The sequence below is a fragment of the Ptiloglossa arizonensis genome, chromosome 1 (genome assembly GCF_051014685.1).
Source record: "Ptiloglossa arizonensis isolate GNS036 chromosome 1, iyPtiAriz1_principal, whole genome shotgun sequence".
In the NCBI taxonomy this organism is placed as follows: domain Eukaryota; kingdom Metazoa; phylum Arthropoda; class Insecta; order Hymenoptera; family Colletidae; genus Ptiloglossa; species Ptiloglossa arizonensis.
Genome location: NC_135048.1, coordinates 10,782,450 through 10,795,317, shown reverse-complemented (window position 1 = coordinate 10,795,317; position 12,868 = coordinate 10,782,450). Strand labels below are relative to the sequence as shown.

General features: G+C 29.4%; 3 protein-coding genes across 4 annotated transcripts; 2 read left to right on the top strand and 1 right to left on the bottom strand.

The window, feature by feature from the left end:
• The first annotated feature begins 1,325 nt into the window (after positions 1 to 1,325).
• Positions 1,326 to 4,535, top strand: LOC143144864 (uncharacterized). The gene is made up of 2 exons (XM_076307724.1): positions 1,326 to 2,018; positions 2,774 to 4,535. The coding sequence occupies exons 1-2, from the start codon at positions 1,652 to 1,654 to the stop codon at positions 4,324 to 4,326; spliced, it is 1,920 nt and encodes a 639-aa protein (XP_076163839.1). The 5' UTR covers positions 1,326 to 1,651; the 3' UTR covers positions 4,327 to 4,535.
• A 1,187-nt stretch (positions 4,536 to 5,722) lies between these two features.
• On the bottom strand, positions 5,723 to 12,075 carry LOC143148617 (uncharacterized). Of its 2 annotated transcripts, XM_076315114.1 has the most exons (8): positions 10,944 to 12,075; positions 8,620 to 10,794; positions 8,378 to 8,540; positions 8,141 to 8,301; positions 7,852 to 8,065; positions 7,155 to 7,782; positions 6,928 to 7,076; positions 5,723 to 6,829 (listed from the first exon to the last, which is right to left on the bottom strand). In XM_076315114.1, exons 1-8 carry the CDS (start codon positions 11,025 to 11,027, stop codon positions 5,877 to 5,879), a joined length of 4,527 nt encoding a protein of 1,508 aa, XP_076171229.1. In that variant the 5' UTR covers positions 11,028 to 12,075; the 3' UTR covers positions 5,723 to 5,876. The 2 variants fall into 2 exon arrangements, with proteins under 2 accessions (XP_076171229.1, XP_076171219.1); XM_076315104.1 differs by having other exon boundaries at positions 6,928 to 7,782.
• On the top strand, positions 11,364 to 12,664 carry Eif3h (eukaryotic translation initiation factor 3 subunit h). Its single transcript, XM_076315127.1, has 2 exons — positions 11,364 to 11,729; positions 11,835 to 12,664. The coding sequence occupies exons 1-2, from the start codon at positions 11,476 to 11,478 to the stop codon at positions 12,580 to 12,582; spliced, it is 1,002 nt and encodes a 333-aa protein (XP_076171242.1). The 5' UTR covers positions 11,364 to 11,475; the 3' UTR covers positions 12,583 to 12,664.
• The last annotated feature ends 204 nt before the right edge of the window (positions 12,665 to 12,868 follow it).

Genomic DNA, 12,868 nt, shown 5'->3' with positions numbered 1-12,868 from the left:
GAAATTTTAATTTTACTCATATCATATTTTTAAAATATCAACTGTCCGACAATAAAGCGGTACAATTCTATAGCTGTAGTTCTCAAAGAAACCGGCATTATTTTCATGAATTACTTAACGCTCAACCGAATAGATTTTCTTATCTTTCATGCTTTATCTTATTGCCGGACAATAATATTTATACACCCAACGCATACTATTTTGGTCATATATCGTATTTCCTGGTATTTTAACGACCAACAAAAACTACCGGTATGCGATGTCGTTCGCAAATGTTTCGATATAGCCCGCGAATTGAAGATTTTATTTGTTCCTGTACCGCGAAAAGACATATTTGAACATCCTTTGAAGATTCGTATTTCGATACTTTTTTTTGTAATTATTGCATGTTGTGATATTTTCCATAAAAACAAAATCATGTATTTTAAATCATATTAATCAAAAATAGTAATCATTGTTTATATATATCTTTATTTACAGTATTTCATGTTTAAGATATTCGAGAATTGGTATTTAAAACAATACTTTTTTAATTTATACCTACAAATATTTATTATAATTTTCCTAATTTTCAATTTAATTAATCATAATTATAGTTAAGTAAAAATTTAACATTGTTACGTTTTTAAAAAGTACAATACATATTTTTTTTAATTTCTTTATAGTCCGTGAACGTCGTTGTAAACTAACCATTAATAAAATCATTATGCGGAATTTTCATACAAGACATAAAAATTTAAAACATATTTTGAAATTAACTTTTCTAAATTTGCAGTGTGTAGTAATATACAAATCGAGTAAAAGTCAAATAGTATATTCCATAATTTATACATATTTCTGACGATACATAATTTTAATACATAAATTTGAATCTTTAATTTGAAATTTTTAGCACACAAAAAACAAACAATAAATTAGTATTAATTGCTAGTTAATTATTAATCTATACGAACATACAAATTTCTTGTAAAATGTTTTATTTAAATAATTTCTTCAGAAAAAAATGTACAATAGTTTGTCCAATATTGCAGTATAATGTTTGCAAACAGAGACAATCAAAATTTATTAAAGAACATTTTTTTAAATTAAACAATACAATAGTACAAACAGCAAAAAATAAATAATTGCAATACAAATATGTAATGTATTTTACAAAGAACGCTATTAATTAGCCAACTTCACAGATCACGCGTTTCTTTTTTTGCAAGTCTGTGATTGGTTGCGTGGTCGCGAGGGAAAGGATGCGCGCGCATCGAAACCAAGCCGCGTGTAGAAACAGTCGTTACGACGATGCCAACGATACAAGAAGCCGGACGAGACGTGATTCCGTTGTTAGTGCTGTGCATCGAAAAAAGTTTCATTTTATAAACCCAATTGGTTTCTCTTTCACGTATTGAAGGATAACTTTACGCGAGGTACCTGTGTATCTGGTATACGTACTTACGTACATACACGTGCATTGTACATCGTGCCGGGTACACTCATTTTGGCGGTTTACCAGTTGCACGCGGCACACGGAGGGTGGCAGATCAAGAGGGAGAGGGAGAGGGAGAAAGAGAAAGAGAGAGGAAGAGAGAAGACAGAAGGTGGTCGCGGTAACACTGGTTTTTAAGGTGGCCGGCGAACTGTGAGGTGAAGTGAAAAACGTAAAATGGAATTGCACACGCCGAAGCGTGAATCGCGTCCCTTGACGGAAGCGTTGCCGTGCAGTCCACCGATGTGCGACACTATGCTTTATCCATGGAATTGGGGCGAAGAAGCGAGAAACGTGAATCTCAGCCCGGGTAGTTCATGCTCTTCGCCGGAATATAGGGAGCATAGCATGGTGGCCACACGAACTGGGCCTCGATCACGTTCCGGAGGGTCTGAAAGTCATCGTCGTGGCCGGCCTAGAGCTGATGCTCTTTCAAATCTTATGATGCAAGGAAGCACCTCACCGAGCAGTATAAAATGCACCTATTGTAATCGAGTCTTCCCACGAGAGAAAAGCCTCCAAGCACATTTGCGTACCCATACAGGTATGCTTCAGCGTCGTTCCTGTATTACTGTTCTGAGTTTTCCGCGTTCCACAGAATTGCGTGCGTCATTTTAGTGGAACTTTCTGTGAGAAAAATTCGCGTTTGTCTTGTTAGCACTACGTATAGCCGTATGATTACGAGGTTGTGCGCGGCTTCGTCTGGTCACGCGTCCCGCCAATCGCCATCATGCGTACTTTAAATAGTTAAATGGCTTATTTGTGGAAATAGCGAATCAAATCATGTGAATAGAGTTACACTATACCACTACATGTGAAATAGTAATATTTTTTTATCCACATTATATGCGTCGTTATAGAAACGATAATTATTTATTGTGTCGGAATATTTTTTTATTTCAAATATTACCTGAAAATATATTCTTTGTTTAGAAGAGAAAAAATCGAACAACGCAAAACTTTTTTATTTGAATTATTAGTTTTATGGTAAAAAAATTTTTTTTTTAAGTGTAATATATAATTTAAACATAAGTTAATAAGATTATTGATTTTAGAAGTTTTATTTTATATTTTTTTGATCATAATTTATTTTTCTAATAATCGGGAAAAATAAATATTTTCTCAATTATTGTAACTTATTATAAATATTATAATATAGTATATATTTGTTCTTTTTTTTAAACTATATTATAAATTTAGTTAAGAAGTTCTACATTTGTTTTGTTTATTTCAAATTATTAAAATTATATTTTAGTAAATAAATGTCTAAATTTCATAAAAGAATGATTATTTTTTCAGGTGAACGTCCTTACCCATGTGATTATCCAGGGTGCACAAAAGCTTTCACACAATCAGGACAATTGAAGACACATCAACGACTACATACAGGAGAGAAACCTTTTTTATGTACAGAACCTGGCTGTGAAATGAGATTTACACACGCAAACAGACATTGTCCAGATCATCCATATGCCACCCTTACACGTTCTGATGACTTTGTATTAAAGCCAGTATCGGAAAATACTGAATTACCCCATGATGTTACCAGATGGCTAGAGCGTTATAAAATGTCGAGAGAACGTGAGGATAGAACGCCTACAGGAAAAAATGAACGTAAAAAGAAAACATGGAAAAGTAGTTCTGAAAATCACAAAAGGGTTAAATCTAGAAAGGGTTTGATGATGGATGCAACAGGGGAACAAGAAAATTTAGATTGCAAACCTTCTAATCAACGATTGTATTGTGGTGAAAGTCAAGACAGCCAAGAAGAAAGTCAGGATGAAGATCCAGCAGAAACATGTGCTGTGTTACAAACATCTGAAGACGAGGAAATATCAACAAAGTTAGCAATTACTCCTTTAAGAAGACCACTAGACAGACTTCAACCAAAGAAGAGATGGTTACGCGAAGCTTGTCTAGAGCAACAGTTAGCCAAACCTTTAAATTGGGACATTAAGCCTGTCAATGCACTAGTAGCTAATTCGTTTAAATCTAATGGTAGCCAAATGCAATGGAGTGCACCTGTTGATAATTTGTCTGTTGCGTCTGATACTTCATGTTTAAATGCATGTAAAGAAATTGAACTTACAAAATCAGAATTAGATCCCTCATATGTATCTGCCCACATATCTTGGGATGTAACTACTGATAATGAATCTCTAGAAACATCTGTAAAAAAAGAACAAAAATATGCATTTGAAGTATCAAATTCAATGTCACAAACTATTTGGAATGCTTCGCAACATAATACAAATAATTTTTCAAATAATGCACACCAAATCAAAACTAATGTTACTCATTCTACTTCTAAGCTTGAATCTTCTGAACACGTGAATCATATATATTGGGATAATGATTTAGTAAAAGATACTTCTAAATCTTCATTAAATCAACTGAATATAAAAATTAAAAACTTTTCTCAAAAAGATATAGTTAAACAGGATGCAGTCATGAATTCATGTATCAGTGAAAATATAACAAGACCAACTGTTTTAATGTTAGCTGGAAGTTCTAATAATAATAATAATAGTAGTAGTAGTAGTAGTAATAATACTAGTAGTAGTTGTAATAGTAGCAGTAGTAGTAGTAATAATAATAATAACAGCAGCAGCAAAGATACTATTTCAAAAATACCATCAGTAGATCCAGAGGTAGGAACGAAAGTAGTAGTTGTTAAACAGGAAGATAATCTTATAAAGTTACCAATTCCAGAGGATAGTCAAAAATGGTTGGGTGCTTTAGCTTTGATGGAGCTAGCTAAAAATCAGGAAGAGACAATAAGAGGTTTAAGTCTTAAACAGAACAAGGATGAATGTTCTGTGAATTCTGAGTTAAACTATACCCATTTATAGACTGTGATTAATGGCTATTCTTATTCTGATTTGTGTTATTACTGTATGGCAGGCAAAAAACAAATAAAAATGCATTTATTGCCATAATGCAATTTTCTAATACATAAACATTAAAGTAATACGTCATTTAGAATTACATCTGTTTTCTTCTTGCACAATCAAGTAGTATTCTCTACAATTTTCTTTTTATATCTTTTTAATTACATTATTGTATTATGGTCAACTCATTTTCTGTAAAACTACATACTACGATTTTATAAATATTATGAGTAGTGAAAACTTTCAATTTCTATCTATTCCTACTTATTAAGGAAAAAGTAAATTGGTATATGGAAAAGAATACCTTTTATTTGTAATCAATATTGTAAGTAACATTATTATTAATGTCTGTTATGTACAATTTATATTCAATGTTGAAAATGTTCACTACTCCTAATATTCCACAGTACAATTTTTAAACAGAAAATAAAGCTATATCTATACTTTTACTTTCCATGGTTATTTCTTACTATCAGTGACACAAATTTGTATATTTTTGATGCAAGGAGGAATACTTTCCATAGATAATTTTTTCTTCTAAATTTATGTGAATAATGAGAACATGCCATTGTATAATGTGTGTATATAACAATATTCCATGTTTGTTTCTAAATTTTTATAGTTGAACAAATATTTAATATTCAATGACATCAATCGTTTTAAAAAATTGTATTAATTTACAGTATAAATTTTTGAATTCCTGATTTTAAAACATATGTATAAAGTAGGACACAAATTAATATAAATAGATTAATTAAAAAAATATTTTATGTAGATATTCATTGATGTGTTCACTTATCTTAAGAAACAAAAGTTTCAAATCTTTTTTTATAACTATTACATTAATACATATTAATTTTGCAGTTTGAATATTGCTTTCATTAAATAATATTTCATATCATCTAATAAAAGTTGTTTGTGTAATTGAGCCTTTAATACAATTTTTTACGATTGATACACTATTTTTCGTTCTATAAAATTATAAAATATACTGTATAATTTTCTGTTTTTAGGTGATAATGCAAAAATTTATTTATTACTATCGGCCATACTATGTAACAATAAAAATTTGTGTGATACTTAGAATGGTAAAAAATTTATGAAGAAAATTTCTTTTCAAAAATATTAAATAAAGATTGTAAAATATTTAATTGGAACAAATATAGTTATTATTTATAAAGTATAATAGGTATAGCGAAAATAATGGGTAGAATAAAACAGAAATCTACATTTGTAATAGAGATTAAGTAATATTAACTCCTAATATTTTTTACTCAATGTGTATATATGTGAAATATTTTAATAAATATTTTTTAAAATTCTAGGAACTTTGTTTCATTAATTCTTATATTTTTCATAATATTTAATATGCACAAAATTATTAACTTAAAAAAGTAAGATACTTTTTATGATTAGCATCAATTGATTGATTACTGATAATTATTCTACATAATATATAATATTTTAACTTTTTTTTTTTTAATATATAATTTTGGGTGTGTTGCGTCACATTAACATGATTTTTCTTTAGATTTTCTATTTTTTGCATTATCTGTCTCTTTGGTTATCACATGCTTTGAAGACTTTCTTGTAATTCTTAGTCTTGTATTTTCACTCGCGCACGTTTTCTTTATATTACCTACTTTATTATATTGTTCAACAGATAAATTATTTTCTTCTGATTTTTCTGTATTGTTTTTCTTGTTTATTCTACACAGATTTTGATGCGATACTTTATGTATTTTAATAGAAGATACAGATGCCGTATTATGTTCAGACATTGAATCATTGTTGTTTGGAAGATCAATATTATCTTTTTGTTCATTAACAGCTAAATCTTTAAATAGTGCTATTACTTGATTAAACTTGTTACAGTCGTTCATAGTTATTTGTTTCAAATGTCGAGTTTTTCTAAAGTCTTTTTGTGAAAGTGCATTCATTTTAAGATCTTCTATCCTTTTGATTAACTTTTGTATGTTTTTATTTGTCGCAGGTTCATCTACCTTATCTACTGCTTTGAATAAATATTCGGAAACGTCTGGCACAAGTGATGCAACTTTATTTAAAATATCCATTATAGAGATGTTATTAAAATTATTCTTTTTTATGTCTATAAACTCTTCTGATAGCAATCTGTGTTGGGCTTGCTCGGTTTCTTCTTTCGTTATACCAATAGAGTTTGAATATTCTGCATCCAGAATTTTTCTTTTTGTTAATTTACTACGTAACTTTGTTCTTCGTTGTCCAGAAGGTGGTGAAGAATTATTATCTTCATCATCACTGAAATTCATACTAACTTTTGTTAGTTTCAAAAGCGGAGGTGTTCGATTTCGCCGTAAAGTAATAGGTTTTTTTGTACGGTTAATATTATTAATAGTTGGTGTAAAGCAAATAGTTTCTTCAGTTTTGAATGTTTGTACATATTTAGATATGTTAATGTTAGATGATTCAGGAACTGTAAATGCTGTAACAAAATAAATTTATTGAGTTGCAAGAAACAGGATTATAAATACTAATCTATTGCTGTAGCAGTACAATAAATATTTAACATGTAATACTTACTAGAATAATCAATACTGTCAAATATCTTTTGAAAACGATTGTCGAGCATTAGTTCCTTAACTGACATGTAAATCGGATGTCCTTTCAGTTTGTATATGTCGCATAATTGAATTGCCAAGCAAATAGTATTTATTATTTTATCTTGCTTCCTGTTCAAAAAATTCCTCAGAAAATAAGAGAAGTTAATCAACATGAGTATATAATCTATACTGTAAAAACGCTCTTGCCAAGTGAGATATTGCCTCTTCTCTTCTAACATGATTTTTACCGTCTTCATTAAGCTTTTATTTATTTTAAATGCACCATGAAAATGCTGTAATGATGCTGCAAAATTTTGTTGCAATGCATATAATTGTGCCCTGATATGTGTACTTGTGAGTACCAAATAATGATATGACACATTTTGACACACATAACAATTACAATCTGTATGACACAAGAATTCGGGAAGATCAAAAACTTTGTTTTTGAGAATTGGAGAAGCATCATTTTGTGGAATGTCTCTAATAGGATCTACAGCTCGAATCGGCGTTAGCAAAACATTTTCTGAAGCAGCTTTTGTTGAATTGTTATTCATTGATGCTGTAAATGTTTCGATATTCAAAATATGTTCCAATGCTTGAAGTTTCACTTCGCAATCGCTTAATTGCGAACGCGATAAATCGATATAACAGAGCGACTTTAATATTTCTGCAACTCTTATGGTTGCTCCTAACGTTTGTGCTGTTTTTAGTCGTCGCACCAAATGGGCACCAATTTCTCTGAAGGATAATAAACTGTTCATTCGTAGGGATAAATTGACAGTTGCAGATAATAGTATGTCAAAACCAAAAAGATGTTTGTCTTGATGTTTCCCTACAAAAAAATTTTACAATTTGAATGTATGAAAAGGGAAAATATAGGTAGATTGAATTAGAAAGTTACATTTTCTTGCCAATAATTCTTCATTCAAATTAACCATAGTGTATAATGTTTCAACAATGTATTGAACATATTCTTCATGTGTTATTTCTTCTTTGTACAAATAACAGTTGTATAAAATCCTATCTAAGCTATATAAATATACAGCTACATTAGAGAAGAAAGAGATTCCTGATAGCTTCCTGGATTCATTAAGTAAGTTTCTAGCTTCATCAAACTGAAGATAAATAAAAATAAGTGTGTATACAAAACTTTTGTAAAAATACTAATAATATACAAATAATAAACTTACAATGTTACATTCGAAGTAAAAATCTGATAAACTTATCCAAAAAATAGCAATTGCATAAGTTAAGTCTTCATCATTTGTATCTTTAAGTTTGATAGCAAGTTCTTTGGCGATGGTAATCCATTTATGATTAATATGTCTCAATGTGATACTACGACCAGTAACTGAGAGAAAAAGATTTCAATTATTATTATATGAACATTGTCTATACTACCAAAGAGTATGTTTAAATATTTTCACCATAAATGATTGCACGATTATCTTGTAATTTGAATGCTAATTTATATGCAAGTTTCCATATATTAATTTCACATTCTTGATAACGATACAAATGTGCATATTCACCAGCTATTATTAAGGTGTGAAGTGTTATCATTGGTTCATAGTTTTTAGCAATTTCTTCCTGTTAATTATAAAAGATAATTGATATTGCAATTCTTAATAGAGATATACTATTATAAATTTACTATTATTAGACTTACAATGTTTTGTACCAGGCACTTGTTCCATTTTTTTAATGGTGCTTGTAAATACATCTCAAGCCTACAATCTTCTTTAATATTTATCATTGTATAAGCAGGTACAACATCACGAGATTCATTTTCTCCAATTTCTGATAATTTTGGGGCATGCAATGCAAATCTTGTATTTTCCATTTCCATTTGAGTCTTTTTACTTATAGTATGTAATTGAGATACAAAAGTATAAAATTCTAAATTGGCTTGTAAACACAGAACAGAATTATTTGTTTCCAATTGCTTCAAGATGGAAATAGCATACTTCAGACAATCTAATGTATCCTTTTCATAATCAAAATTTAGCAAATGATATACTAACATCTGTACAACACGAGCGTATTGTATCGGAGTTACATCTAATATTGTCATTTCATCAAGAACTTTATAAATAGCTCCTGAAAGATTCACTTTTGCTTCTTGTAAACCTTTTGCTTCCCTTAAACATATTTCAACAAGTTCATATTGTGACAGTTCAATCGAGAATCCTAGTTCTTCTATCTTTGCTTTATCTGATTTTAAACAAGTTAATATGGTCATTTCCATTATCTCTTTAGAAGTCATAGACTTGTGCTTAATATTTGCCCACATGCGAAATGCTTTTGAATTTGAATCATTATAACTTAATAAAGCATTTAATGCAGATACAGTCATAGCTTCTCTATACATGCCATGATTATAATGAAGAGAACATAATCTGTGTAATGTAAAACATATAGGATTTTGGAGATTGATATACTGAGACTTCTGTTGAACTCCCTCAAACTGTATGATAGAAGTACATAGTAAAGAAAATAAAGATACACTTTCTTCATAAATGCATTCAGACATTATGCCTAAATTATAAATTAAAGCACTACAGGTGGACCATAGATACATCCAGCACTTACATTTGCATTCTTTCATTTCATAAATATATGCTATATTCTGCTCTAAAAATTTTCGAGCAAGTCTACAAATATCTTGTGATAAATCATTTGTGGCTAGCTTACTGATTAAATTGACACATCTGATTTTTATCACTACTGCATTATATATGTCTCTTTTCACCATACAATCTTTATTTTGGCAAGATTTACATTTATCTGACCTCTGTTTAATAAAACATATATTTATATGTGCAACTAAATTCATTACTTCCAATAATATTCCATTTTCAAGGAATAGTTTCTTTCCTGTTTTTATACATGTTTCCCAGTACATAAATAATGGTTCTAAAACTTGGACAATACTAAATGTCATCCATTTAATACATCCTTTGTATCCATATTGTTTAGCAATTTTCACATAATTATCACACATACCATGAATGCTTTTTGCATTATTTTCTACTAAACACTCAACTGGTTTCATAAGTACATGATATAAAGATTGAAATTGCTGAAAACATTGGTAACATTCCTCATCTTCTTTTAGAGTTGTTTTAAAATAATTACTTAGAGTATCCAAAACTTCAATCACAGACTTGAGGCACTTTTCATTAACATTTTCACATGCAATCTTGCTTACTATATGAAGCATTTGACGAGATATAACATATTTTTCATCTTCATTTAAAAAAATTTTCGTCAGATTCAAATATTCAATTATAAATACATAGAAATCTGTGAAGCATGTATTTGGTTCTTTATTTATTGATGCAATTTTATCTAAATATAAACTTATTTTTACAAGCAAGTGTTTTGTATAATTTTTATGTGTTATTTCTATTATTTGTAATTCATGCTTTATAATATCTTTCAATTCATAATAATATTCAACATTCAATGGATCTTTTTGTAGAATAAGAAATGCATTATTAACCGCATTATACCATAAATAAGCTATTTTTATTAGTATATCACTCACATTTGCATGAGAATAACATAGCGCTTCTGTCTCTAAATAAGCACATACATCAGATGCTTCCTTATACATACATAACACTAATAAACAACGAACTATGTGAAACAAACTAGAAACAAATTTATTGCTATCTGGTATTTCAATCAGAAGTGAACACAATAAACATGTCAGCTTGTGTATTTCCTTTCCTATAGTACAATTTTGTTTGTCACATTTGTCTGCAGTGTGTGATAAATATAACAACAGTTTAAAAATATGTTTATTTACCTTTTCTTTCAAATTCGGGAGAACATTTACCTGCAAAAATTTTAATTTAATTACTGATGCAATAAAGTATTTATTTGTTTCAAATAATACAAAAGATGTAAATAATGAGAAATTAAAATATTTCAAAAATAAATTTGAATACATTATGAATAAAATTTTGTTACAAAAATATTAGTAACCTGAATATCTTGTCTTACGATGTCCAATTTTTCAGTTTGAATCAATTGAATCCATTTCTTTATTTTTCCTTCTATATTGGTCATTGTTTAAGTTAAATACTAAATTTTTTAACGGATTGTATATCTGTATACTCCTCATAAAGGTTATAGATCACTTCACATTTACGCGGCGAAAATACGGCACGAAATAAGTCTCACAATGTGCACAACTTACGTAAAGATTCGAAATATATCAAATATGCTATATTTGTTATCAGTTTAAACTAAATCGACATTTGTATCTAATTTAAGACATTTCTTATACTATACGTAAAAAAATAATAATAAAAGAGAATAATTTTTGATATTTAGATATATACTTCATGTGATATTATCAGTCGAGTCGCGCCTCTATATTGCATTCATTTATATTTTCGGATTTTCTAGCAAAGGAGGAGTGACGTTCTTCTCAATCTTAGCGTTAGTGACAAGAAACTCTCCGAGAACATACGATAAAAAGTTGCTTTAAATTGGAATTAATCTTTATTGAAAAATGAATTCAAGGACGCAACCGAGAAGAATTCCTGAAGTGGAACCACGTATAGATTATGTTCAGTGTGATGGACTGGTAGTTATGAAAATGGTAAAGCATTGTCATGAAGAATCTATGGATGTTGCTCAAGGTGCTCTTCTTGGTTTGGTCGTTCAAAACCGTCTTGAAATTACAAATTGTTTCCCGTTTCCAAAAAACGATGAAATTATGGATGAAGAAGAATATCAACTAGCCATGATGCGTCGACTCAGATGGTAAATAATATTCTAAAGCAATAATTATAATGAAGCAAAATAGAGTAACAAAATTCCTTTTAACATTTCTGTATTAATTTAACTAAATGTAATATGTTTGTACAGGGTTAATGTTGATCACTTCCATGTTGGTTGGTACCAAAGTGCAGATGTTGGAAACTTTTTAAATCTATCATTGTTGGAATCACAGTATCATTATCAAACTTCTATAGAAGAATCAGTAGTGCTCATATATGACACAGCTAAGTCAGCTAGAGGTTTCCTAACATTAAAAGCATATAGACTCACTCCACAAGCTATACAAATGTATAAGGAAGGTGAATTCACACCAGAAGCATTGCGTACTTTAAAAATTGGTTATGAGAGTCTCTTCATTGAGATACCAGTTGTAATAAAGAATAGTAATTTGACTAATATAATGATGTCTGAATTGGAAGAAATGGTTCCCGAAGAGGAAGGTACAAAATATTTAGATCTTGGAACAGCTACTGTTTTGGAGAATCAATTACGTTGCCTAATGGATCGCGTAGATGAATTGAATCAAGAGGCTATGAAGTTCAATAGGTACCAACAACTGGTTGTTCGTCAGCAGCAAGAAAAGAATAGACTTTTAGCTAAAAGAGCCCAAGAAAATGTTGTTAGGGCTGCAAAAGATGAGCCTCCACTACCAGATGATGATATTAATAAACTTATGAGACCTTTGCCTGTTCCACCAAGATTAAATCCAATGATTGTAGCTGGACAAATTAATACATACAGCGAACACATTTCACAATTCTGTGCTCAAAGTTTAGCAAAATTATATATTACTCAAAGTCTTCAAAATGCAAAAGAATCGAAATCGACACATTAAAAAAACATATTTATAATTTAATCATTTGTAATATTCAAAACTAAAAATGTCATTGAAACTAATAAAATTTTGTGAAACTGTCTATTCATACATTTAACATTTATTCTTCCTTTTGTAGTACATATGTGCAATATATTTTTACTTTGAATATTTGTAATTCGAACATACAGTAGCTGAACATGTTAATTTAATTAGTTATTTAAAATTTTTATTATTATTTTACTCAAAATAGTTTTTGTATCTTATTAACACACAATCTGAATGATATTAATTATAACTTTATTCA

Excerpts from the sequence above, each read along its gene's own strand:
- LOC143148617 (XM_076315104.1), bottom strand. The coding sequence starts at position 11,027 with ATGACCAATATAGAAGGAAAAATAAAGAAATGGATTCAATTGATTCAA. Across the intron at positions 8,541-8,619 it reads AGTGCCTGGTACAAAACATT|GAAGAAATTGCTAAAAACTA; the intron begins GTAAGTCTAATA and ends TATAATTAACAG. Across the intron at positions 8,066-8,140 it reads TTTACTTCGAATGTAACATT|TTTGATGAAGCTAGAAACTT; the intron begins GTAAGTTTATTA and ends ATTTATCTTCAG.
- Eif3h (XM_076315127.1), top strand. The coding sequence starts at position 11,476 with ATGAATTCAAGGACGCAACCGAGAAGAATTCCTGAAGTGGAACCACGT. Across the intron at positions 11,730-11,834 it reads ATGATGCGTCGACTCAGATG|GGTTAATGTTGATCACTTCC; the intron begins GTAAATAATATT and ends ATGTTTGTACAG.
- LOC143144864 (XM_076307724.1), top strand. The coding sequence starts at position 1,652 with ATGGAATTGCACACGCCGAAGCGTGAATCGCGTCCCTTGACGGAAGCG. Across the intron at positions 2,019-2,773 it reads ACATTTGCGTACCCATACAG|GTGAACGTCCTTACCCATGT; the intron begins GTATGCTTCAGC and ends TTATTTTTTCAG.